At 46.8% G+C, this 27,729-nt stretch overlaps 3 protein-coding genes and 1 pseudogene across 3 annotated transcripts; all 4 read left to right on the top strand.

Moving 5' to 3' along the window:
- Window positions 1-3: 3 nt before the first annotated feature.
- LOC116738582 (multidrug resistance-associated protein 4-like) lies at window positions 4-2,790 on the top strand. Its single transcript, XM_032599652.1, has 5 exons — window positions 4-20; window positions 2,151-2,261; window positions 2,336-2,467; window positions 2,535-2,717; window positions 2,787-2,790. Exons 1-5 carry the CDS (start codon window positions 4-6, stop codon window positions 2,788-2,790), a joined length of 447 nt encoding a protein of 148 aa, XP_032455543.1.
- Window positions 2,791-2,832: 42 nt separating this feature from the next.
- On the top strand, window positions 2,833-6,425 carry LOC116738581 (annotated as a pseudogene).
- A 9,640-nt stretch (window positions 6,426-16,065) lies between these two features.
- Window positions 16,066-18,447, top strand: LOC100679633 (peritrophin-1-like). Its single transcript, XM_003428066.5, has 3 exons — window positions 16,066-16,296; window positions 16,387-17,975; window positions 18,054-18,447. Exons 2-3 carry the CDS (start codon window positions 17,969-17,971, stop codon window positions 18,380-18,382), a joined length of 336 nt encoding a protein of 111 aa, XP_003428114.1. The 5' UTR covers window positions 16,066-16,296; window positions 16,387-17,968; the 3' UTR covers window positions 18,383-18,447.
- On the top strand, window positions 16,290-16,697 carry LOC100679605 (peritrophin-1-like). The gene is made up of 2 exons (XM_003428065.5): window positions 16,290-16,296; window positions 16,387-16,697. Exons 1-2 carry the CDS (start codon window positions 16,290-16,292, stop codon window positions 16,695-16,697), a joined length of 318 nt encoding a protein of 105 aa, XP_003428113.1.
- Window positions 18,448-27,729: the final 9,282 nt, after the last annotated feature.

Genomic DNA, 27,729 nt, shown 5'->3' with positions numbered 1-27,729 from the left:
ACAATGTCACAAGTGCTTAGGTAAGGCTCTTGCGAAAAATAGGGAAAAAAAATTATGAAAATCGAGTAATAACGAGGAAGATTACACCTAGAATCGAGCGGCGATCACGATCGGAATAAAAGCAACGAAACGAGCCAGTAAGGAAGTGAGAATGCACTATACTGACCGTCGTTGTGTAATCCACGTTGTAATCGAAATTCTTGCCAAAGCCGGTTATTATTTTGCTAAATCAAAGCGCGAGCATAAAAATCGCTTCCTGGAGAGAAAATCCCGCGCAAAAGCAATCCTCGCGAGCTACTTACGGCGCTCTCCTTTGACATTTCAGACGCTTGAAAAATCCTCCAACGGACTTAATTTACCCTTCGAAGCGACCGCGGCTCGAAATTCCTAGCTCACATAAAGTCCGACGCTCACCCAAAAACTCGCTCTCGCTCCCTCATAATTAAGCCGAGGCGCTGCTTTTTGATGGCCACTAAAAATGTCTCGCCGCACACATATATATACGTCTACATCGAGTCGTCTTCGAGGGTCGGAGTCTGGAGTACTTAAAGAGAAGGCGCAACCCCTTGCGAGAAAGCTTCGATATTAGCGATACTCTCGCTCGTAAAGAGTCCCGCCGGCAATTCGAGTCACTTTGCCAACCCTTTATACACTTCTCGGAGCCGAGGGGATGCTCCTTCTCCCTAATATGGGCTATTCGGAAATTAACGTCTCGCGCGAGGTGCCGAGAGAAAAATTCCAGCCGAGGGTCCGGATTATGACGTCGCTGGGATCGCGACGGTGATTGAGTCATTTTTCACACAGTCACGGGGCTGCGAAGCCACTTCACCTGGAACTTGGTTCTTTCAAAGTTCGACGACCCTCCACGTCCATTCCGATATACCCTCTCTCGCGAGTCAATCACGCAATCGCTCACGTTCGCGCATTATTTACGCCGACAATTAACCCTTTCAGCGCGTTTAATTACGCCAAGGCCAGGCACAGGGGAGAACAGGTGTTACAACTAGCCCGATTTAATAAGTCCATTACCTAATGAAGAGAGAAACACGCACAGAGCTCATTCGGCCGCTGCTGTACTTTTCTCGATAATCGATACTTTCAATTATCGCGGCATCGCGCCCTTATGAATTCGGCTCTCACATACTAACTTTAATTAAACTTTCGTCCGACGCGCGGCTCTCGCGTCGTCTCTAATTACTCATTTCTTTTCGAACTAATGGAAAAGTGTGGCTATTTCGAGAATCGTCGAATTTTCGGAATTTACTCCGCGCATACCATAAATAATTCGTAATTGGTGAGGAAAAGAATTCCGCGGAGAAAAAAAAGGTCCTCGAGAGCACTTTAAGCCTTTAATCTCTCGGGGAACAAAGGCGACGAAAAATGTCGAGCGAGACCGCGACGGCGGCTTTGCAATTTCTTCTTTCCCTCGCGCTCTCCGTGAATTAGCGGAAAGAGATAACAAAGAGAGAATTAAGACTCGTGCGTTCTCGTTACACTCAGAGCTGTACTTTCGCGACTAATGTATGCGCGCGGGACTCGCGTTTCCCCCCCCCCCCCACCCTCTTCGAAGTAGTTTCCTTTCTCGATTTTCCTCGAACGAGTTCGGTCGCGAGGATTTTTTTCCGGTCGTTTTGTTGTACAGCTGAGTCTTCTTGAGATGTTGGCTTGAGCGACTCTCCCGTCATTATTCCATAGCTGTTTTTTTCGAACGAAAATAGGTAAGATAATACTTGTGATATTACGTGCAACGACCCAGACTGCACTCGTGTACACCAGCGATAATACACGTAAAATTTGACTTTTATAAAAATTAAAAGGAAGTGTGACAATCACACTGTAAATCAGCTTCTTAATCAGATCTTCAAACACTCGCTTGGTATCTTTGTGATGTGAGTTATACACGCGTACTAAAAATGTGATAACGTTATTGAACAACGACTTCACCTGATTTGTCAGTCATCAGTATCTCTAGCAAGTAGCTTTTAAAGTTAATTACGGCAATAGGAATAAATGGAAAATGTGAATTTACAAAACCGAGTCCAAAACTCACTGCTAATTTTGCTAGCCGACTGTTCTTTTGGTAAATTTTGTGCTATAAGTAGTACACGCTGGCTTAGTTGAACTTTTTTTATAGGTCATATTTTTTGAAGGTGGCTAAAAGATCTGTTGCTCCACGGATATAAACATGGCATCGAGGCTGATGATCTGTACGACGTTTTACCGCAGCATCGGAGCGAACTTCTTTGCGATAGTCTTGAAAAGTAAGACAAACTTGTGTGTCAAAATATTAATAATTATTGTAGCATTATATACAAATAAATATGTGCGCTTTCAGAGTTTGGAGCGAGGAATTGAAGAATGCAGAGTCACAGGGCAGAAAACCAAGCTTGTGGAAAATTATCTTCAAAACTTACGGATTGTCATACTTGAAGTACTCGATGCTTTCAGTATGTTATATTGTCTCAACGTAAGTGAAATTAAAAAAGACTGTCATACAAAAATTACGTATCATCTTCTATAACATAAACATACAGATTACTGATGCCACTTATGTTGGAACAACTGTTATTAAACATCGATACTTCGTGGAGCTACGTGTACGCCGCAGGATTATTATTTCTGCAGATTGGGCCGCTGATTGGATCCCGCTATTCCTTCAGCAAGATACTTCAAGTATGTGCGCAAGAGTCGCTCTTACATCTCTCATGTACAGAAAGGTACGCAAAGATTGGCTTATTTTTACGAATTTATAAAATTAAAAAAAAAGGTATTAAAATGCATTTCAGATAACAAGACTATCGTTTTTATCTGTCAACAACAATACCAGTGATCATGAACTTGATGTCTACTGATCTGCAGAATTTCGAGTACACGTGCTATCTATTATCTTTTGCGATATTTTCTCCAATCGAAGTGCTCAGTACAGCTTACATAATTCAACAGTATGTTGGGTATGCGGCTTACGTCGCTGTAAGCTTGATAGTTATTCAAATACTCCTAGCCCAAGGTAAGCATAAAATCAAAGTTCGATTTTGAATTTCGATCGAACTTCATATTATTGTTAAAAGTCATGATCAATTATTTTATGAAATAGCTTTATTTTATAAATTGATGTCCAAGTTTCAAGTGCAGCAGACTGCCCGAACGGATGAGAGGATCTCGTTGATCAGTGAAGTGATAAATGGGATTCGTACCATAAAAATGTTCGTTTGGGAAAAATCGTTCGAAAAGCTTGTTTATTTGTATAGAAGGTTTGAACGATTATGATGATACTCTTATTTGTTTAATATAATTGGTGAGAGAGGATTGTGTCTCAGTGGCGGTCAGTCCGCCAAGGTTAATTTGGCAAGGTAATGATGTCTGAAAAAAATTACTACAGAATTGATTATTAATAAAATGTATGTTGTTATAGAGCTGTTTACAGAAACGCTGATATTTTTGAAAATTGCATTAGCGGATATTTGACTGATAAAACACGCATTCTAGTCACTAATAATTTTCAGTTTCTCATGGAGGCCGATGAAATCATTTTGTTAAATGATGTAAGTTTATTTTAGCTCATATATTTTATGGCGTACGTTATTTATACTTTTTCGAATATTCAGGGAAAAGTGAAGTTTAAAGGAAATCCTACAGACTTTTATGAAAAGAAAAATTTTTGTAATTATTTGCCTTCGTCCAAGGAGACAAAAGAAGTAATCTCAGATGAGAAGCTCGATCCGAATAAAAGTGATAACTCAGACGATCCGACGAATTCGCAAAAAGATATTGAACATTTAGATGAACAAGAAACAGAAGAACATTTAGCTAAAGGGCACATAAAAAAATCTGTGTACTTGAGATTCATACGAACAGCCGGTTCCAATGTCATGTTAATTTCTGTAATTCTTGGATTTATGAATGCCGCAGCGTCCATCGCTGCTTTCGATTATTGGCAAGTTGCTTGGAGGAAAAATGATGAAGAATTTTTGGAAAACTTCCAAAATACTTCTAACATGGCAAACCTTGGTATCAGCTTGTACATTCATTCTTCGTACATAGGAAGCTCATTGTCTATATGTGGAGGCTTAATTATTATAATTATTGTGACAACCATCCTAAAAAACTTGTTGTTTTTCAAGATTTTTATGAATGCATGTGAAAATATCCATAACAAAATGTTTGAAAGCCTGATGAAAAGACCATTGCGATTCTTTCAAGTGAATCCTTCTGGTAAAATCTTGTTGAAAGTGTACCTTGTGCCTGCTATAATTCAAAACTAATACATCTGGATTATTTTGGATGTATTCTAAATCGAATTTCAAATGATACTGGATCCGCTGATAATGTACTAGCTTCAAAATCATTTGCTGTTCTGGATCTGTTAACATCCAGTGTTGCGACATACGTACCATTACTAATAGTCAACTGGTGGAACGCTTTTCTTGCGATGATTTTAATTTATTGTAGTTACCAATTCAGTAAATTTTACACGCTCACTAGCTTGCTATTAAAAGACTAGAAGCCAATGGTAGACGAATATTTTTTCTTTAATTTTAATATTTCTTTCTAAAATAATTATTTTCCGAATTTTTCACAGCTAAAAGTCCGGTATTGTCTCTCGCCGTTACATCACTCTCGGGATTAACGACTATCCGTTCTTCACAATCTCAAAACTTTGTCAGTCGGATTTTTGATTCTCGCCAGAACCATCACACTGCAGCTTATTTTCTTACGATTGAAACAAGTACATTCTTCAGTTTATGGTTGGAGATATAGATCTTGCTATTGTGAGGTGTCACTGCTTTCAGAAGCATCAGCCTCAGTAGAAACGGCCCGTCATCCGTTGATGGAATAGGATTGGTTCTAGTACAACTGCGTATCATCGCTAACTTATTTGGCTATCTGGTAAGGTTGATGAACGACGTTTTTAATCAAATGGTCAGTGTTGAGAGAATCCTTCAGTTCGTGGACTTGGAAAACGAGCCTGTCGTAGAAGATGAGACACTAGTAAAATTAAGTCAGGACTGGCCCGGCAGAGGGGAAATCAAGTTTGATAGAGTATCTATGAGATATTCGAATGATGCAGAACCAGTTCTGAAGAACGTTTGTTTTAAAATCGAGCCAGAAATGAAGGTAAAATGATTTCTCAGAAAATTTTTAGTAAAAAATACTGTAATACTCATTTTTAAGGTCGGTATCGTTGGTCGTATAGGTGCCGGGAAGTCTTCCTTGATCGCTGCTCTGTTTAGACTCGCCAAGATCGATGGATCACCGTTGATCGATAGCGTCGACACCAAAACAATACATCTGTCCGATCTGGGAGTCGCATTACTATAATCCCCCAAGAACCGATTCTATTCTCTTCATCACTGAGAGAAAACCTACACCCTGGACGTGAGTTCAGCGACGCTTCACTCTGGTAAGCTCTAGACCGCGTCGAACTGAGTAAGACATTTAAATCCTTCGATTGTCGGATTGACCGAGGTGGAGGCAATCTGAGCGCTGGTGAACGTCAACTGCTTTGTTTGGCCAGAGCCATAATCAAGAAAAATAGGATTCTGGTAATGGACGAAGCCACTGCTAACATTGATCCTGCCACTGATGAGCTTCTACAGAAGACAATCAGGATTGTATTCGAGAACTGTACAGTCCTAACTATAGCTCACCGAATGGATACTGTGATAGACTGCGATAAGGTCCTGGTGATGGACAATGGAGAGGCAGTGGAGTTCGATCATCCGCAGAATCTCCTAAAGCAGAAGGACGGAAACTTCTTTAAAATAGTACAGCAGACCGACCAACAATTTTCGACTCGATCATGATCTTGATACATCGAATCCATACACGAGAATACCACGCAGGTATTACAAGCGAACAATTGAACGTCGCCCATAGTCGAGCGTCTCCTCGAGCAGTAGATTAGTCAGGCCGACTGGAGCAATCGCAATCAGGATAAACCGCCGTCGGGTCTCTAAGTCGTTCCCGAGCTCGAATCTGCAAATGCAAGTGGAGGAAATCGCCATTTCCGCGCAGAGGAGGATGAGGAGGAGGAGGAAGAGATAGCCTTAATCAGGGTAGGAATGCGCGGGCGTCGATGTGCGTGCTCGCGGCTTGATGGGGATTCCTTGAGTTCCGCTGGGGTTCTTAAGCAGCATTAGTGACCACTTAGGTGCGCGGCCGGCAATCTCTCCTGGGGACGAAGAGCCGTCGCCTATGCGCGCGAGAGAAGCTCTTCCCGTGTCCGGACTAATTTCACGCATTGGCTTCCTAATTTATACAGGAGCCACTCTGCGAGTCTCCCCGGCTATATGTGTCTCTCGATCGGAGGTCCGCATGTGCTTTACGCTGATGATTTTGTGCGAGATGAGGCTTCGATCAGTCGGAAACTAAAAGGGTTCACGATCCTCTTTTGTTGGCTCCGCTTCTTTATTTCAATAAAAACAAGAAATTACACGTCTATCGATGAAATCTACAAAACCAATGTGAGTAAATCATTGAAAACCCCGCACATCAAGTCCCACTCCCACAGTCCAGAGTATAACCCGACAACAGCCAAAAAAAGCCTCCCCCTCATCGTGGCCCGGCTCGACAGCCGTCTTTGTCCTTCTAGCGCCATCTAGAGTTTCGCCCTTGACTATATAACGCGGCGCGTCTCACACCCCGGCAGAAGAACAACGGCAGCGGCGTCGGCTCGTATTCGCCTCAGTTGACACCACCTGACTCAGATTTGTTGCTTCTCACGTTCTAACCGAAATTTATTTGACGTTGCGGGTCCGCTCGCTCGCGGGTTAATTAACGCTCGCGGCTCTGAAGCACTCGAGAGTAAGAAGAGGAAGAGCGAGGGTGGAAGCGAGACCGGGGAGGGGACGAGTCGCACCGCGGAATTAAAGTAATCAAATATTTAAGCGGCAGGCCTCGAGATCAGTCGTGAAAAAGCGACGGAGTTGTTGTTCAGTTATACAAAAAATGGATAAGTCCACGTCGATTAATTAAGACGAGGAAGTTTTCGCCATATCCCCCAAGAAGCTTTCCAGCGAGAGCCGGTCAGCGCGATACGCTCCGGTCAACTTGGCACGAGGGGCTTTGAAAGCTTCCCTTACAAAAGACCGTCATCCTAAAATCGTCTCCTGATTTATAAGGGCTTTTAGCTCGTCGCGATACCCGCGGCAAAAAGAGTCGACCCTCCGCGCGCAGAGTCCAGAAATATGCCATCGCGAAAATTATTATCTCAAAAATATACGATAAACGAATAACGATCAGCCAACAACGCTTCCGCGCGAATCCATCAACTCTTGGTCGATTCACGCTCGCCCCCTTCTGGCTCGTATCCTTTTCAGAGCCTGACGCTGCCACGTCTGGAGCGAGTGTATAGAGGCGAATTCCGAAGCGCAAAGTTAATCCACGAAATTTCGCTCGGGTCGCGCGCAGACGTTGCCACCTCGGATTCACTTAGTTGAAAAGCCCAGGCGAGCGCAGAGAGAGAGAGAGAGAGAGAGAGAGAGAGAGAGAGAGAGAGAGAGAGAGAGAGAGAGAGAGTAGATGGCAAGTGGGGTATAGGTAGTCCCGATTATGTGAGACACTCGAACAAGGTTTCAAAGCACACGCCCGCGCGCAAACTATGCGACTGTGAGCCGCCGCGAGGCTTAGGACGGAAGAAGCTTGAGCCGCCGCCGTGCGCTGGTCTAGGATACAGCTCGAAGTTTCCAGGCGTCGCTGCTGCTGCTCCTGCTTAATTTGCATCCCTTAATGAGTCGCTCACGTAGCGCCCTTATCTTTGCCTCCTCCTCCGGCTCCTTCCGCTTCGTCTCGCCTTTCTTTTCCACCTCCGACGTAATTTCGCTAAAATGAGCGGCCGCAGCGGCACGATGTCAGCGAACGTTTTCTTCTAATTCCAATTGGATCTCTTTCTATTTGCGGAACGCGACGGCGTTTTATTTAGCCGAGGGAGGAGGACGTTTAGCTTCGCCGAGTCTTTAATACCGAGCGGAGAATAGAATTGCACAACCCGATCGCTAATGAATTTCGTGCGCGACTAGATTCTTATTTAGAAAGTAAAAAATCTCGATTATCGCGATCTCTCGCGAGAAGCTCAAAACACACAGCGGCTGCGACAACTCCCTCGTGGTGTCTCCTCTACACACCGGCGTCCCGTCACAGCCTCTCTGTATACTATACGTCCCTTCGTCAGCCGCCCCCGGTTACTCTTCGCTCGGATGGCTCGGAAAACGCGACGCAACGCATCTGTTGCCAAATTATTTTGCCCACGGGGCCGTGAAAAATTTTCCCGGCTCTCTGCCATTATTGTTCCGCGCGAGAGGGAATCTCTAGCTATTTGCTGCACGCGTGTCGAGGAGCTTCTATCAGTTTGACTCTTGACAGAGTCGAGGAGCGAAAAAGAGCTACGGTTGCATTAGTAAAATTGCCAGAGTCGAATAGGAATTACGCGGAAAACTCGATTTTCCCCGCTCGCTCGAGGCAAAAACTAATTGAGCACGCGAGACGAAGTAGTAAAATGCCGGAGAGCTCGATTAAGCTCTCCGGGTCATCCTCTATGCAAATGGAGAAAACTCAGCTGGCACCTTATTACTATTCGCGCTTCGGCCGTCCTCTACGAGCTGCACATGTTTCCTGCGTGCTATACACGGTGTGTAGAGCGTCGAAGATGGGGACTCGAAGCTGTTGTCCGATTATCGGGAATTAATGTAAATAGCGCCATAGTTAGCCAGGGCGCAGCTTACTAAGCTCGCGCAACTTGCCGAGGGATCCCAATTTCCTCGGAGTTGCCTCCTCGACTAGGTCTTCTCAGCTTTGTGTGTGACGCCTTTGAAGACGCAAAACGTCCGCTCGTGCTCTGCATTTGGATGTATACTGTGCTTCGGCGTTTGAGAGCTTTTTCTAGTTGTTTCGTTTGACGTATGAGTATAATTAAAACGCAAAAATAGTTGAAACCGATTAACCCGCGCGAATCTTAGTCAAGAGTCACTAATAACTCGCGAATTAACGTTTGAATTACGCGCCCTTTTTCCCATCCTCCGTCACTCCCCGCGCGCAGACACTACAACAGGTAGGCTGAGAGAGAAAAGAGCGTTACCTCAACGCCGGCGCCGGCGTCCTTTCATAACACTAAATAATTCCATTTAATTACTCGTCCTCGCCTCCGCGCCGGCTTCCCTTCTTCTCTTTGTCTCCCCCGCGCTCTCCCTCTTCTATTATAGCGTCGGCAGCTAAGGCGCTCTCTGTCCTTCACCTTCCCGTGGCGGCAGCTCCTAGCAACCGCTGAATGAGGTGAGATATTATTTATTACGCTTTCCAGAGAGCAGCGGCTCTAAAGACCAGCCGAGCATCTGCCCGACTCTCGTCAGCGTACTTTTCGCGCGAGAGAATGTCCTCAGCCCTTATCAGTTTTCTTACGCCGCTGCCTTTCATATCACGTCAATGCAGCGTCTCCCCTTGCACTGAGTACTCTGGCCCAGTGTCGCGTTTAATTGCTGGGCGCATGTGGAACGGAGTTCGAGTCTCGTCCGACCTGGCATTTTTCCATTCGTCTAATTCAAAGTTATCGCAGCGGCGCAAGGCAAGCATCGATTTCTCAGAGCCACGATTGCGTCTGCCGTCGTCGTCGTCCGCGGGGAGTTGCTCGTCCTCTCGAGATAATGCATTTTGTTGGGGGGAATTAACGCGCGAGATGAATTCGAGTTTGCGGAAGGAGGTACAGCGGTGTAAGGAATGCGGCGTCTTGCCGGCGATGCGACTCATCCTTTCACATTTGGAGAGCCGCGGAGAGATGAGCGGAGGTGCGCGAGATTTGTACTCATTTACCTGATGAGCAAAGTCGCCGCAGCTACGCGAGTGTTAAATGGCCGTGAGGTGAAGCTGTAGGGAGGGCGAGAAAGTGTGAGTTATTCTCGGGGTTGTGGCAGAGAAAGAGAGCTGTGCCCTTTGTTTTGATAACGTTATACGAGATTCGAGTTGATGATGCAGTAGTCTAGCTTTGATTCGTTCCGATCGTGCGGCTCTGAGAAGAATTTTAATTACCGCGAAAAAAAATCATAAACTCGTAATGCGCGTAATTTACCGTTTGGCATATGCTAATGCCCGAGCTCTACGTCACACACTGCCCGGCGATAAATAAGAGCGTTCGCTATGTATTCAATTATAATCCCGGGGAATAATTGTAAATAACGCGATTAGGTTATAATAACGCGGGGCCGTAAATTACGGGCTATCTGTAACGCGATATCTCGCTTGCGCTGCGTCTAGACAACAGCAAAAATTCGCCCTGCGACTCTGTTATACGTACACCGCGTCTGCGTTTATCTCTCCCGTGCGTTGTTGCGCAAATTCGACGATTTGCGATTTCGCCCGCGTATAGGTGGGGGAGAGAGTCGCTGCTGTACGCATTGTTCTGGGGTGTTCGGTATTACCGCGGCTTTCAGCGCCAATAATAACGTCGCGTAATTTAATACGACTCGACGCTCCGTCATGGTTAGCGAGGCTGGGGATGTGTGTGTGTGTGCGCTTCGGAAACGAGCACCAAGCTCAGCAGACGCGCAAAAAGAGAAATGCCTTAAAATCCGCCCCCGCACACCTCCACAGCGCTTAGCGGCAAGGACTAACGGCTGCAGACGCGTAAAAGACGCGCGGGCACGTTTTTTGAAAATCGCGCCGTCGGCACGTGGTGCACGTGCGATAAACGTCACGTCCGCGACCGCCGGCGCGCTTTATCAAAAACTCGGCTTTATATATATATATACGTCGTCGTCGTCGGGGAATATTCGCGCAGTTAGGTCAGCCAATATCTGCGCGCGGCATATTGTGGAGCACATCTGCGGCTTTCGACGAGTGTTTCGTCGGTGTGGAAGTTTTTTTTCGAAAACAGAAGTTAAATTCGACTACTTCATCGCTCGATTATGCTATGCAGCGCCACCGGAATGCTGTAAATAATTCACCCAACAGACAAGCGCCACGAAGTTTCGGCTCTTTGGCATCTCTTATGCGCCGTCTCTCTCTCTCTCTCTCTCTCTCTCTCTCTCTCTCTCTCTCTCTCTCTCTCGACAAGGCTCGGAGTATTTTACCGCGGAATCGAGTTACGCATTTTTGCGCTGGCATAATTCTTGGCTAACTTCTCATCTCCGGCGACTTCCTACCTCTCGACCCCCAAAAGCACCGCGGAAAGCCACCTGCGGCCCCTTTGTGCCGCGCAGCGTTCCACGGATCGTACGCAGCAGACGAAAACTCCTCACCTGAAGGCGAGCTTGCGGGTCTCGGCGTTTGTGCTCGTTCGACGGAGAAAAATACTCGTCTAACCGTATCCGGTAGTTTCTACTGGTAAATTTTGAAAATTTTTTTTGTTACCCACTGCATCAACTCGCTCTCGATTCTTCCGCTCCATTATACACCACCACAGAGCTGCTCTCGCGCAGGCAAGGGCTTTCTGCTCTATCAACAAAGTTTAACTCGACAGAAGGTACATCAAAGAGATGGATTAATATGGTTATAAAGAGATGCTCCTTTCGCAACGCGCACACGACGGAGCAACCGCGTGCGCTCTGCTCTCCGATACGTATACCTCGGTTGCGTAAGCCCTACGGCTCTTACTTCGCTTTACTTCTCGCGCAAGCGCGAGCGCCTCGAATTATTACGTTATATACGCTATATAGCCTGTGAAAGAAGAAAGAATCGCGACGATGTGAATGAAGAATCGTGTGAAGGATTCGGTATTTTTAGGTAGCGACGCTTTTTTCGTGCACGCGAGTTTACGCGCTGCTGGCACGCGAGTGTGTATATAATTGCAAAATAAGAGAGAGAAAGAAGGGATTGAGAAACGAGCATTGTTCGGTACCGGGAATAGGTGTATGCAAGATTCCGACGATTGGCTAATTTGTGCTATGCCGAAAAGTGTGTACGAGCTCATAAGGCTGTGCGCGATTAATCATTAGTTCGTCTAATGCGATGACGGGAAAATTGGCGCGATGATCTGAAAGGGCTTCGAGTCGAGAGATCAAAGTCACGTTGGATAATTCAATGTCGGATGTACTTATACGGTGGTGATTATTTTGTAAACGTTACGCAAACGTTTCATTAGAACGTCTCGCGATGACGGCTTATGACGCGACCGTTGATTTAGCGAATTCCGCTCGAAAATCAAGAAATAACACGCGGCTATAAATTTTCGAATCCTCCTCCTTTTTCCCGCCTTTTTTTTCGAACGATGAATTGCCTGCTCATCATCCGAGATATGCCGGAGAGCGCACTTCAGAAATGAATTATCCACCTTCCGCACGCCAGCCCGAGAGTTGTGCACCTCTATTTTGCCCCCTTTTCTGTTTTATTTCAACTTGCCAGCGTATACAGGTGCTGTAACAAATCTGCGGCCAGCAGTGCTCTTGTATCTCAGTAGAAGGTTAAAAAAAATCTCATCCTCCGTCAACAATAATTCACGAATTCGCTGATTTTCCAGCAAACATTCGAACACAATACCCCCGAGTCTCGCAGCCATAGCCATCCCTCTAATATTATTCGTCAAACACGCTGCAATATTCAGCGCCACAGCAGCGGAGCTCGGGAGTAAAAATATCGAGCTCCGTGTCTGCGAGAGGGTCGAGATCGTCGAATAAACTCAAAGATAAGCAGAAGGAAGGACTTGATGAGGATGAAAGAAGAGCTCGCGCAAAAGTGCCAGGGGGACACGACGCCGAGGAGATTTTAAGGCCTTTTGTTTGACTAGCCAGAGCGTAGCCCGCGGCGCCGAAAGAGAGAGAGAGAGAGAGAGAGAGAGAGAGAGAGAGAGAGAGAGAGAGAGAGACGCGCGCTGTAATTCCGACAATATAAGCGCCAAAGGGTTCAGCAGCGACGAGGGTGAGCTCTCGCTGGGAAATGCTGCTCTGCACACGGCTGCGTGTGCTTTGAAAATGTTTTGCCGTTATGCCTCGGCAGACTACACGCTATACTGGAAAAAATTTTAAAATTCGAAGCGATTTTAGCGAACAGTGTCTAAAAGAGCCCCGAACGCCGATCGACTTTTAACTTTTCGCCATTAACGGTAGAACGAGGGGTAAACGCGTGGGGCAGAGTAACGAGCCGATGAATAAAAGGCCGAAGAATGCAAAGCAAGTCGGTTCTCGGGGTAAACGCGCGGAAAGCTCGTGGCGCCCGCGCGTTGCCTAGTCATAGCGCGATAATCAACTATTGTGTTGGCCCGAGGAAAGGAGAGAGGGGGGACGATCGCGCGTCTGTGTTTCTCTTCTTCTTATGGTAGTGGTGAGCGATTTTTACGTGGGTTTTTCTAGATGATTTTTTTATCGGTAGATGCGGCCTGATAACTGATCCAAATTCTTCGGTTTTATCTCGGCACCGATGACGTATTTAATTCTGATAGCGTTACACATCTAATTTATCTATAATATAATAAATGATAAAATTAATGAAGATCACACACGCGCCGCATTAAAAATACACATTCCCGGCACAGCCGCGCATAACTCATAATCGCAGTAGGAAAAAGGGCTGGGAAAAAGGCCCGCTGCGTCGAAGAGGGGCATTAACGTCTCAATTCCGCGCGAAGCATTTAGCCGTGCGGGTTCTCGCGGCTCTTTATCCACACACACACACACACGCATACTCGGGGCATATTGGCAGCTACTCGACCGCGAGCACACCGCCTGCGTTTTACGGCCCGTATTCAGCAATTTTCCATATTGAACCGTCTCTCGCTCTTGCTCCGATATCTCTTTCTCTCATTTCCCTTTTTTTCTCCTTACTCTATACGTATATAGCTGTACGTCTGCGGAATTCCAGGAGGGAGTAGATGTGACAGCCGCAGATACCGGCGAAGGAGCCTCGCGCGCGCGCGCGATCTGTCCTGCGCAGGACGTCGCTCTCCCGCACACATATATATATATATATATATATATATATATATATATATATATATATATATATATATATATATATATATATATATATATATATATACACACACACACACACGCGGATCTTTTGTGGATATATGCGCGCGAAAACGGTGTATTGCAATTTGCCGCCGCCGATTGAATGGGGAAGAGCGAGAGCCGATGATTTATTGGATCGGGTGATTTATATAAACAATGTTCCAGCCGAGCGTGAGGGCTTATCCTGTACGGGTTTGCGGAGTTTCTTTTTTTTCGTATTATAGTGATGCGGATGGAAAGTTTTAATTTTCGGTATCATTAGTATACCATAGCCCTCCACACGTCATTCCTACCCGGACAGCCCGACATAAATCCCGGCACACTAGAACTCCGCGAATTCTTTCGCGTGCAGACGGAAACAATTTTTAAGCCGGCAGCGGGCTTCTCGAGAGCCGAAGAAAATAATTTCGGCCGCGCATAATGATGACCACTGCCTGCGGAGGGAACTCGCAAGTTCCGTCACGCGACGCGTAAAAGCGCTCCTTCTCGACCCTCGCTCGAGTTTTTCGTAATATTCGGAATTTGAATTTAACCGCCAATTATACGGGATTCCCGGCGCGGGCCGGCTAAAATATTCATCGTCTTAGTTACGAAAAAGTTTGCCCGCAAATGTATAACCGCCGCCTATTCGCATGATCTCTCGCGCGAGGGCTGTGCGGATGAGGCACATTGTCTACTTTCGCTCTTCTTTTTTCCTCTCTTTTCCCCAGTCATTCCGGGGGTGGCTCTGAGGAACTTTGAGAAACGCGATGCGCCGTCTCGATGAAGTTTGTGGGCAAGTTTAGCCGAGCCGGTTTCATTACGCCAACAATAAGGAAGCTTCTCACCTCTCGCTTTTGAAATTCGAATTCGAACGCCGCGCGACTCGTAAAAGCCTTATCGCGGAAAAACGTGCCAACCCGTGAACGGCCCATAAAACAGCTCACGTGTGCGGACTCAAGGTCAGCGCGGCGCAAAGCACAAAAACACACCGAGCCAGTGGACATCCTTACAGCTCAACCCGTTCAGCCGTTGTTGATTCTCGAAGCTACAGCAGCAGCAGCGGAGTATAGGCCAGTGAGTTCGTCGGCGGCGAGTGAGAGAGAGAGAGTGAGAGAGAGCCGAGCGCCGTTGTGCCGGCAGCTTCGACACACATCGCGGTGCGCCGGTCTGCCGCGACAATGGGCGCATTGTGCGCCCGCCATAAGCAGGCGCGGCGCCGGGCTAGACAGAGGCTATTGTCCGAGTGTCAGAGGCCGAACCGGCAGCGCGCGCGGCTCTTATATGCGATGTGCTTCGTCTCGCTCTGCCACCACCGCTGCTGCTGCAGTTCTTTCAGGGTGAGAGGGTGCACGCTGGCTTGTACGCGTAGACATGCCAGGGGAGGAGTTGATGATTGCGTTGCTGGGGTGATATTGTTTTTTAGTGTTCTGAGAACTTGGATTCGAACACGTGTGGCCGGAAGCACGCGGACGATGCCATAAAGAAATGTTTATGTTTTGTTTATAGGTTGAAATCACGATCGAGGCGACTATATAAGTGGACCGTTTATTTTCGAGTGTCACGGTTGAAACGTGTACCCGTCAACGCTTTGGAAAAATCAAAATGAAGAGTTTGGCGCTTTTGGCTTTGGTGATCGTCCTGATGTTCGGTAAGTGGGAAATGTGATCGTTTAGCGGAGGATCTTTGAATGAGAAAAATTCAAGTGTCGATTTTCTGGTTCACAGGTTCCGTACTTGGCGCTTCTACGGAAAATCCCGAGAAAAGTACTACACCTCTGGAACAAAACGATAATCTGAGTGAGTAGGAAGTATTTGATTGCCTAAAAACAGTTGTGTACGGTAAAAACTAAATAAACCTGACACTTTCAGGAGAAGCCGGCAAATGCAACCGACCAGGACAAAGGGAGTGGGATTGGTGCGGTAATCCCTGCTTCTGCTCCGACGACTTGGTGTTTCTCTGCGAGGATGTTCCGTGCTAATTGTTGTGCCCTCAAATGTGTAAAATGTCAATTTTCTAAGCTTTTTTACGATTAATAAACTTATTTCCGCTAAAATTGCAGTTTGTTATTGCGTTTAAATAACTCATTGTCAGCAGTAAAATTAAAGATACATTACACAATCTAGCCGATCATTTTTAATTAAAAGTATGAGTTAAATTCTATCTTCGATAAGTAATCACTTCAGTGCAGACCTTGCTTCTTTAGCTTTATCAATAATATATCATTAACATGAGATCAGACGGTCTTTTTTCACGTAATGAAGTACAATCGATAACGTTTTCTACGCTCTATATAAATCACGTACCACCTCGGCGATCGATTAGTTTCTCGAGCATTTTTGTCGAGTATAAATCAGAGATTCACACCACTTATTCATCATGAAAGGTACGTACAATCTTTTAAACTTGTTATAAAACCACGAGGTCGGAGACAGTTCAAAAAATGAATCTTATTAAATAATTACCGAAATTCCAGTGCTCGTCGCTCTGACCATCTTCGGCTTCGCCGCTCTGGCCTACGCCGCGGTAGTACCTGCCGACATCGAGTACATGGAAGTCGAAACCTTGGCCAAGCCCAAATGTCCACCAAGTCCAGCTGGAAAAATCATCGTGTTGCCGAACCCAAGTAACTGCACGACCTACTACCAGTGCTCGGGAGGATTTGCTTGGGAGATGCCCTGCCCCACAGGTCTGCACTGGAACGCCAAGGCCAAGACCTGCGACTGGCCCGAAGGTGCCTGCTGCGATCCTGCTTACGACCCAGAGGGAAAATGCAAGAAATATTGAATAATTTGATATGATGCTGTGTGTGAATTGATTAGTAATTTATTTTTATAATTTATTAAGAGTGTAAATAATAAACGTCTTTTCGTGTCATTGAAACGAGTTGAATTTTGTTCACGTGTCCCACATAAGCAGTTACTTGTAAGAGTTGATTTTTCATTGCTGTTATGTAAGAGTGTCGTTATAAAAATGTGACTGATAACGTTTTGTATCTTTGATCAGAGAAAAGATTTGAAGATATTTTCACGACGAGCATGCCACTGTTGAGAAAAAGTCAGGCGATGAAGTTTTATAATTTATCTTTATTTCTAAGAATTCATAATTTAACGAATATTTTTACTAGATTGCTATCTTTAGAGTTAGTCAAAGATATCAAATTACGTAAAAATGCCGATAGATAACAGTTGACATTGACCATCTAAGAAATTTACAGAAATATGATTATAAAAGTTAACCTTGCAGAGATTACGATAAATAACGACTTGAACAAGTACAAACTACATAGGTAATCAGAAAGCGCGTACAGTAACATGCATTAAAATTTCGCTGACTCGCGAGAACGTTCCAATATTTAAATCTGATTTCAAGTACCAACAGCATGTGTAGCAATCGAAATTTACCTTATCAGTATTACGAGTGCAGTTGTTTGGCTACTAGGGATAAAGTTCACCATGTTCTTTATCGCAATAATTATTTCACGCATACGTATAAGATGATATCAAAAGCAGGTCCAAAAAGGCAACGTTTTGAAAAAAAAGTCTACTTCCTACTTGATTCATACTACCGAACATTTGAATAAACGATACGTGATTCTACGAATCCAGGTGGAAGTGACATTTCTCACAATAGAGTTAGCAATAAAAATACGCACTGCCAACAAGATTTCCATTTAAGTCCGTCCACTTCTAAATCGACCAGATGCACCGGCACTTCTTACCTTTTAAACCGAAACCGGCTGAGTCAACGCGTCTCAAGGCAAGTGACCGAGCAGCAAGTGAATCAGTCAATGCGTTCGCGATAAGTGATCTCCAATCGAAAAGTTGGTGAATTTTCGATCGCCAACATTACGAGCGACTACCTGCATTGCGTTACGCGCAGCTTAATCACTTATCAATTGCGTAGGCAGCAGCTGCATCCAGAAGCACCGAAGAAGGGGATTGTTTTTTTTTCCTGAAGTGGACCTATATAAGCCAATCGGTTGACCACTAATTGTGCCAGTTCAGTTGTACTTTGATTTCGATTTGCGCAAAGAGTGCAGTTACTCCTCGCTCATCATGAAAGGTAAATATAACCATAATTTCTTTGTAACGTTATTTTTCTTCAAATTCAAACTAACAAAAAATTTCATCAATCCCACAGTGATCACATCCCTCGTAATCTTCGGCTTGGCCGCGATCGCCTACGCAGCGGTGGTTCCAGAGCTCTCGGTGCCGGCCGACGCCAAAGTGGACTTCGAGCCCCAGTGTCCGGTAGTCAACGGCCCTAACGTCACCCTGATCGCCAACCCCGACAACTGCACGACTTACTTCAGCTGCGACATGGGAAAAGCCTGGGAAATGGCCTGCCCGACTGGGCTTCACTTCAACGACAAGGAGAAGGTCTGCGACTGGCCCGAATGTGCCTGCTGCGATCCAGCCTACGACCCCGAGAAGAAGTGCGAGGAGAAGTCAGAGGAGAAGAGCCAGTGACGATGTTGTGTGTTGCATTTAGATTTAAGTGTAGATAATAAAAGGATTTGGTTTTTACTATTCAATCCGAGTGCTTTTTGTTGTTGTTGACGCGACACCCGACGGCATTTAATCTAATCGTCGCTTGTTGTCGTCCGATCGTGACGTCGTTATCAAGTCCGATGCCCGATTTTCATTCACTTATCGAACATTCGACAAAATTCTCATCATCACACCTGATCCCGACGCATAGGACAATCGGCAAAAGGACATCGTCGAGGATATATTTGTCCTCGCGTGTCCACACGCAAAGCCGCGCGATTGTTCGGACACGTAGGTATACAAGGGCCGCATTGTTGGTCGTCAGGGGCGATGTGTGCGGAGCTGACCTCGTACTACAGTCAACTCTGATTCAATTCCCTCACTAGATCCTCGGGATTTGCCTGGGGAGACGCGCTTCGGAACAGCTGCACGAAGAAGCCGAGAGCAAAAAACGTTGTAACCACCGCACAATAGAGGCGTAAAAGCCTCGAACGTTACATGTACATAAGTCAATCCCGCGATTCACGGTTTACGCACACGCGCGGAGCCCGTGAATTATTATCGGCCAGCGTAAATCTAGCGCCGACCGGCTCTCTCCCAACGGAACGCGCGCGTGTGAGTCAAGTTCGAATCGGTGCATTACGCGTGAATACAGAGTGTGCAGGCGAGCGAGGAGCTGTGCCGCTCGTTGCACATGGACAAACAAACGCCCCGGTGCTTTAGGTATGAAACTGATGGTGTTGACGGGTTGAGTGCTTTTATTTTCGAATTACGTACAATCAGCCGTATCAAAACACTTAACGATCTCAATTCCGCGCGAGCTCTAAAGCCCCGACGCATCGAGCCTCTCAGCCGCAAATTGCAGCGGATACGAGTCCAAGTCGTCCCTGCGGCTCTCGGCCGTAATTTCCAAAGTCGGAAGACGAGCTGCAGCGGTGAAAGAGGGAAATCGAAGCTCCGAGAGGTAGAGGCTTAAAGCGAGAGAGCCCGAATTCCCGAGGGATCGACGCGGGAGGAGGAATCGCTTTCGTGCGGCTGCATCAGCCCCGCGAAGATCTCATCAGGCAGCGTCGACACTTAAATTTTCCATTTCGTCCTCGGGCCCTTGAATGCAGCGATAAGTCAACGTAGTTCTCCTTTGACGCGAATTTCGATGTATTAAAAGTACAGCGTGTAAAATGCCAGTTCGATTCACCCGGTATAAAGCCGTCGGCGGAAGTATTTACCCAGCGCGGCGTGAATATAAGACGCTCGACGCCTGGAAAAGAAATCGAGGCGAAATGAAAAATGCGATTCCAATTTAACGCATAATGGATTCCATTAACATTACGGCTTTCTCGCACACACACGTGCCGATACGTTTCGAAGCGTGTTCGCTTTTCGAGTAAACAGCATTAGCCGAAGCATCAACAACGCAAATTAATAGCCGGACGTTCTTCCGGGCGGCGGGCAGCAGCGCCCCCTATCGGGGGGAAAGAGGAACGCGGAGAAAGGGGGCGAGAACGAGGGCAAAAAGTCTGCGTGGAAGAAGCGGGAGAGTGACGATTATAAAACGCTCGGATGGCGTGCGGAGGCCCCGACTACTACTACGCTCTCTTGTGCAAGCTCACGAGGGCAGATTGTGCAGCTTTGTTGCGTGTCGTCCAGATGCCCGCCCATTTATTACTCGGTCGGTAATTTTTATATGGGGAAGGCATTATCGCTTTTTAATCACTCGCCGCTCCCTTTCAGCCAGCCTCGTTTTAAACTTTTTCTTCTTTCTCTTCCCTCGCAGGCCTTTCTCTTTTAATATTCGTCGCGGCCGCCGCGTGTTCCTCTCCCACTTTGTCTCGTTATAAGCGTGCTAGGCTCGACGTTTTTTTTCTTCTCTTCTACGAGATCTCGCGGCCCGATTGAAGCTTATTGCCTCTGAAATAACGATCGTACTTAGAAACAAAGAGTAAATTACTTAATTTTAACGGGGCCGCGAGATGGAAACATTCAACTTTTAATAGTGTTTTATGCCGCCTCGGCTGTAAATCCCGGGCGCAGTTAAAATTTCCAGCCGTCACGAGATGCGCGCCGCGTATAGTTTTTCGCGATTAAAAGACTAGTTCGCGCTGCACACAACGCTTTTATCTAAACGTATAGCAGCCTGTTTTTCAAATTGCCGGTCGTTACGTGCGTCGAATTTTGCAAGCTTTGACGATAATGGATTCTTATTCCTTCGAGTAATTTTTCGCGAGGAGTGCTGGAAACGTTCGCGAATCGAATTATCGAATATTCGATTCGGAAAAAATTGCGGAGATAAGGCCGATTACTCGCGACAAACCGGATGAGAAAGTTTTGAGGAAAACTGCACATACTATCTCGATAATTGGATTTCTAATCGATGCACGCCTTATCTAATCGAACGCAAGTGTGAATCCCCTCAGCCTCTATAAAATCACACTATCGGAGCTTCTTCTCCGGAAGCAAACAACAAAACTCGGCAAATTTCCAGCCTCATGCTAATTCTCGCGTATCAGGAGAGCGAAACTATCCTCGCGTACACGCCGGGAATACTTGGGCGATCTTTACTCCGGCGTATATACCTACAGCCCGCCTCATCCCTCTCGGCGGCGGCGGTGGGCAATTACCCCACTAAATATTCACAAGTTCATTACGAGAGCCCCGTGGAGTCGGACCTAATCCAACGCGCTTCGCTCCTTCTCGCTCTTTTCATCACTCTCCGCAGCGCAGAGCAGCCCTTCTCTCCGACCGCGGCGAGACTGGACTTTTGTGCGCCAGCGCTGGAGGCTCGTGCGGTCGCTATCCAGCGTCGGAGAAATATTTTAAGCAGCTCGATCTTGAGTTGCGCGTTAATTACGGAATTCTGCGCGAACTGCAAAATATGGATTCTTTAATTTCTAGCACAGCACCAACAGCCAGCTCGCGTATTTGTCGCGAGCGGGAGGCAAATGCGCGCACGAGGTCCGCGTAACAAGTGCCGCGGCGCAACAACTCTCTCTCTCTCTCGCTCGCCTGAAACGCTCGCGCGCGGCCGTAAAACTTTAATAGATCGTTCGGCAGGAGCGTAACGCAAGTCTCTCGCTGAGAGGAGGTGGAGAGGGCCTAGAGAATGCTTCGTTTCACCGAAAAACAATTTCGAGGCGAGCTTTCTCTCTGCGAGTGCAAAACACGGCTGCTGCACAATCCGCCATCTCTTCCCTTTTTTTTGAGGAATTTCAGCGAAATTAAATTTCTTATTACCTTTGCGGCGCTCTTTCTTCCCTCGCGCGTTTCTGCTACTTCCAACGTTCGTCTCTCACTCGAGCTTTTGCGGTAGTCTCTCTTTTTTTTTAATCAAAAATTGTATTTTATTAGCGTGATTGTAGCGCGGAAATAAGTTGGGAGGGAGACTTAATGCGGGGATAAAACGGTGATACGCAACTTTTTTAAAATATGCATGAGACATCACTGCTTTACGGCCTTGCATAAAGTTGATGAGATTTTTCGAAAGGGGCTATTTTTACGTTTTTAAACGAAGATCTACCGAGGCGACGTTGTCTTTGGAGCTCATTGTTTGAAAATAATTTTGTTTGAAAAAATGTACGTGTTAAAATCAGCGCAACGCGATTACAGCTGATGCAGCGGGAGTCCTTGACTGAAGTGTTACTCAATTAATCGATTTAAATGATATCTTTATTTCTGCTTATCGAGATTTTTCAGGCCTATCAGGCTGGACGGACCAGCAGACCTACCGATGAAATATGTGCATCTGTGATCAAAATGGCAAATTATATTTAGCTTTATAGTCGTAGCAAAACGCTAAATCTAAAACTGTTTCGTTCAACGGTTTTTTTTCTGTATAGGGCGTAGATAAAAAAAATCGTCTAAATCGAATCCCAGCAATAACACACAGGAGGCGCAGCAAAATTCAACTATTTCGCTCGAAAAATAAAACTCTTGCCCCGAAACTTATCTGCCCGGAAGATCAGCGCATCCCAACGAACATTTGCATCGCATCGACGTTTTAGAATCGCAACCAGCGGATTAAAATTCTGCCTGTTATCGGCGCAAAAGCGCGTGCGTATTACTCGCTCGGCCGACGTCGAACTTTTTTTTTTCATCCACAGACACACATACATACACACACAGCGCGAGCGATAACAATCCGTTGGATTATCGGTAGCGATACAGAACTCTGATCGACGAGGCCGATACCCGAAATTGCTTCTCTGCGCACTAGGCTGTGTCGCTGTTATCGCGGCTGCGGCTGGCCCTCCGAGGACGTATATATAGGACAAGGTTGTAAAACAGAAAAATTTTTTCGATTTTTCGTGTTCGATCGGTGCTTATTAGGAAGAAATTCTATAAGATCGTGATTCATGATTCTGTTTGTTGCTAAATCTAAAAGTCACAGGACTTGCAGCTGGAGATGTACAAAACACTTTCTCGGATATTAAACCCGTCCTTTATCGCCTTTCCATTAACGTATTAATCCAGCTTCGTCGGAGGCAACTTCTTCGCTCGGCTTTTTCTCTCGGTACACGCGACGCGATTCTTCTCGCGAGCGTCAAAGCGGTAGAAACGTTGCGCGCGTTTTTAACATAATTATTTTCGCTCCGGAGATACGCCAGCTGACTTGAGTTTCTATAAGGATCAAATGAAGCGAACAAAGCTGTTATCGCGGAGGAGAAATACGGCAACGTTTACACGCTACTTACCGTCTTCTTTCACCCCAGATGAAAAAAATACCCAAGAATCCTATCGCCGACCATTTCGAATCTATAACGAGCGAAGTATTCGCCAAGTTGAATTTGAAAAAATACGCACACTGCAGCGTCTCTCCCGAAGTTTCCTCTCTGCAGCTCCCGTCGGCCCTTTGTCGCTATCTCGCGCGCGCGAGAGAGGAAGTTAAAGTCGCATGAATGATGAAACGAAGAGGAAATAAAATCAGCTACGCGCAAGCTCTCGCGAGAGGAAACTTGTTCGCCAGCTCTGAAACTGTCGCCCTCTTCGTTGCAGCGAGAGCAACAAGTAAAGCCGCTGTTTCTGCGACTTTCTCCCCCCACCCCCCTCTCCATCACTTCATATTTTCGCCTCAGCGCGTCAAGCTCGTTGTTTCCTCATTGTGCGGAGCCTCGTGTACTTTTCTGCAGCTGGAACTGCGATTGGGCGAGTTATCATCGCGCTCTGTGAATATTTATCGCGTCGGATTTGGCCGTTAAAGAGAGCATATACACTCGAATCGAGTCTCGAGGATTTTAATCCGAGAACGCGAGCTTTTTCTCATCTCCATATAAATTCTCGCCTTCGCGCACTACGTCCTTTCAAATCTCCCATCTTTTGTCTCGCGCGCTCGCATTCGAAGTTTTAATGCGACGAAAGGTGGATTTTCAAACTTGCACACATACACACGCGAAGCAGAACTGGAAAGAAGCGATGGATGGAGCAGCAGCGTCGTAAATCAACGCTCGACAGTGTATAAGGTCCTCGCGCCCCTGGAGTCTCTCGACGCTTCTGTTTCTTTCTTTTTTTGCTCATCGTCTGCGCGCTGCTTCTTGTCGGGACTCGAACGGAATCGAACGACGACGAGTTGCTTGCGCGCGCTTTACATTATAAAGCACTACTTGTACTGTCTCGTTTGGATAGAACGGCGCGCGCGTTCATTGAAAATAGATGAAACAGCCGGCTTTCTCCGGAGGAGGCGACAAGCGAGTGACGTTCAAAATTTGATTCTACCAGGGATATTGGCTGCTAGAAGCGGGAAGACGCGTGTCGGGATTAAAAAGTCAGTGAACCTTGCGCAAGTTTACCATTTACTTTTCGCTTCGGCGAAAGTAGAGGATGAATTTCGAACGATTAGCATCGAGATCGGAATTTTCAAGCTGCCCTTCTCGAAAGCTCCCTTTCGGAGGACACGGCTGCACTCGAGCCTCGAGTTTTACCCTTTCTCTCCGACGACGGATGTGCTGGCTCGAGTTTACGAGAAAGAGAGAGCGGCGCCGGCGTCGATGAATAGAAAGGTAATGAATCGCAGTGGACACCGGACATGGAAGAGGCGAGGCAAGGCGTCGGCTGGACGCTCGGCTGCGAAAAATACGCGAGAGACTCGTGTACCCGTGAATTTCGCGAGCTTTCACGCTGTACTGCTGTTTCGCAGACTGGAATAGAGAGGAGAGATTCGATGCGGATGGTACGGAGCTGGGGGTACTTGGGAGAGTTGAGATGGCGTGGGTGAAAAAAAATGCGATTTCCATGATGTATTTTAATTTACAGATTGAGGTTGTTAGAACCCTTCAGGCGTGACGAATTCACCAATTCGTTCAACAATTTCGTTGCAAACTTGTTCGATGCTTGTTTTCTAAAAAACTAACTATAAAATAAAAACAAAATTTAAATACACCACTCACGAGCCAAGCAAGTGCTGAAGTAAAAAATCGTTACCGGAAAATTCCATTGCTACGCCAACAAAGCCCAAAAAAAATTTAACCCCCCGTCCATTCGCTCCAATAACATTATTTATCGCTCGCACACTCGGATACTGTCTCGGCCGCCTCAAAATGTCCGGATAAAAATTCCCTCCCGTACTCCTGCTTCCCGCGATACACCTCCCCCGCATAGAGCGATATAGCCGTCTCTCCTATAAAGCTCGCGAGCGAGCGTTATAAAAACCCCGTAAAGACGCCGGCGCGCTTCACTACTACCAAGTCCATGCAAATGCACACACACATGCACGTAGACTCGCCCGCAACCGTCGCTATCGCCTCGGCTTAACCGACACAGCGGGTATTACGTATTTTCATAATATTTTACACTCCGCCGGCGTATCCGCGGTCCCGATTCCGTATGCGCGCGTGGAGCTATCAGAGAGCCAGCCTCGACGACGACGACCACGAGGAGATATTTATTTATTGACTTTGCAGGACTTTTCCGTGACGTGATAGATGATTGCGCGCGGATGCGGATGTGGGAGGTTAGAGAGAGATTTCGCGGTTTACAAGCGAGACGAGGCTTTATTGGAATTTTGGTAGGGAGATGATTCTTTATTTAAATTGTTTGTTAGCGTAATAAACAGTTTTGTTATTTATGATGATCACCTTTTGTACTGCATCGATGCAAGAATTAGAGTGATTTAGAATTCATATACCAAAATATGACGGTCTCGTGACGTAAACTGACCGTTCTACCTAACGGCTTCGCGATATTTTTAGCCCTTGTTTACCGCGCCAGCACGAGCCGAGCTATAAGTAATTTCTTCGGAAACAGAGGCGAGAGCCCGACCCTACCCGCGGACCTCGAGTTCTTCCGGGAAATCCTCGCGCGAGTCCCAACGGCGGCGACGGCGGCGGCCATTCCGAGCAGCGGCGGCCATTTGCAAAAAAACACCAGTTGCTTCCGAACCTCCGCCGGCTTCGCGTCGGCGATCGTACGTGACGTGAGAAGATGAGGCTAATTGTATACGCGAGTGGAAGTGTAAAGTGTGATCGTGTACGTGAGTGTCGTGAGTGTAAAGTGCGAGTGTTGGCACCAGGATGTGCCGACGCTATCACCAGGAGCGGCGCGCGCCGGCGAGCGGGACGCCGTGATGAGCATCAGCCCAGTCTCGAGCTGTAACGCGATGGTGAGCATCAGCCACTATAGCGCATCGTCGTCACCCCGAGGTGCAGCCGGCGTCTAGAGCCAGTCGAGCGACGTGGTAAGAGGAGCATATGTGGCCCTGTCTAGACCACCAGGACGGTCAACCGACGTGCCGGCCATCCGAGGCGAGCGAGGTGTCTATGTGCAGCGTTGTGGGATACAAGGGAACCTCGGGCTCGTCCCCTTCTTTTCGAGGTAGGTGTTTTGTATCTTCTCGCCAACGCGAAATACATCTACGACGCGAATGCGCGTCTCCACGAGAAATCGGGAGTGTATGCGAGAGAGGGCCGAGCGAGCTTTGGTGCGGACACACGAATATGCGTATACGCAATGCGGGGCGTATTACAGCGGAGTGAGAGAACGCCAGAGCGGTTAGGTCAACGGTTTTTTCGAAGCTGCTCCAACCTAGCTCAAATTCAGCGCACAGCGGACCGTGCTATATCTATATGGCGCATAAAACCGCCCTAGAACTGTCTAAGCATCAGTCTAGCGAGTGTGAGAGAGAACAAGTGTGTGTGTGCCTGCCGCGAAAGAGGGGGCCATCTATACATAGTGTGTATAGTACGTCGTTGTGTACACCGACTGCGAGACTTTTCGCGCGGCTTTTCGGCAGCGGCGCTATAGCGCTGTCATGTGTATGTGTGTCTGTGAGGCAGAGAGGGGATAGCGAGGTAGTGTGGACGTCGGTGTGTCCCATCGGCGAATGCGGCCTATTCGGGGAATCGGTGTTATGGTTACGGTAGGGCGCGAAGGCTTCCAAAACATATTTTCTGAATTGTTTACATTGAATCAAATAAATAAGTCGAAAGTATATTATGGCGAACGAGGAATTAGAGGTATTCAGTGACAGATCTGTTACGAAAAATTTTGTTTAGTTGTATTTTTTTACAACCTTTTTGAAAATTTTTCGCACAATAGCCGCAAACCATAATCACGTCCGTCAAAACCGACCTCGTCTAAGCTATCCTCCCAACAGACACCTCGCAAAAGCGAATCAATTTCCCAACGAAGAAAGAGCCGCGTCTTCGAAAATTTCTGCGAAAGCGCGTACAGCCACGCAGAGCCAGAGGAGAGTCGGAAACGATATCGAATAAAAGATTCTCGCGGGAGAGGTGCGAGATAGGAGCCCCGCGCGCGCTCAGGGAAGAAGAAAAACGAGGACGGCTCTCTCGGGCGCCGAGTCATAAACGATGTGAATCGGAAGAAAAACTGCTAAACGAAAATGCGCGCGAGAAAGCGAGGATCGGCCCGCTCGATCTCTAATGGAGAAAGTAATGGATTTTCGGTAATAAAGATCGCCGGCCGAGATCGGTCGCGGCCAAAGCAGTTTTCATTCTTTTCATCGACGTATGGGACTTGGTCTGTATCGTCGTCGCCGGCAGTATCCTTTCGTCCGCCTTCTTCTCCTCTGAAGAAAGATGATGGACGAGTGTGCGATTTTTATTCTGCGAGAACGACCATCCCTCTATATTTTGAATTTTGATTTATCTCCATCTTCGATCGCTCGTTGTCAAAGTGGCTCTTGATTGCGTGTTTGACTTACGAGTTAACATCGACCATAGTTACGCGATGTATCCGTGTTGTCGTCGACGTAATATCACCGGCTGGCTATATGCGGTCCTACAGCGAAGTCATGTTACCACTGTCGGGTAGACTTAATAGCGCAGTGGTAAACAGAAGCGATGATACGGGCTTCCGGGGCTCTATTACATCAAGCCTGG

Source organism: Nasonia vitripennis, chromosome 4 (genome assembly GCF_009193385.2).
Source record: "Nasonia vitripennis strain AsymCx chromosome 4, Nvit_psr_1.1, whole genome shotgun sequence".
NCBI lineage: Eukaryota > Metazoa > Arthropoda > Insecta > Hymenoptera > Pteromalidae > Nasonia > Nasonia vitripennis.
This window is presented reverse-complemented; position numbering and strand designations above follow the sequence as displayed.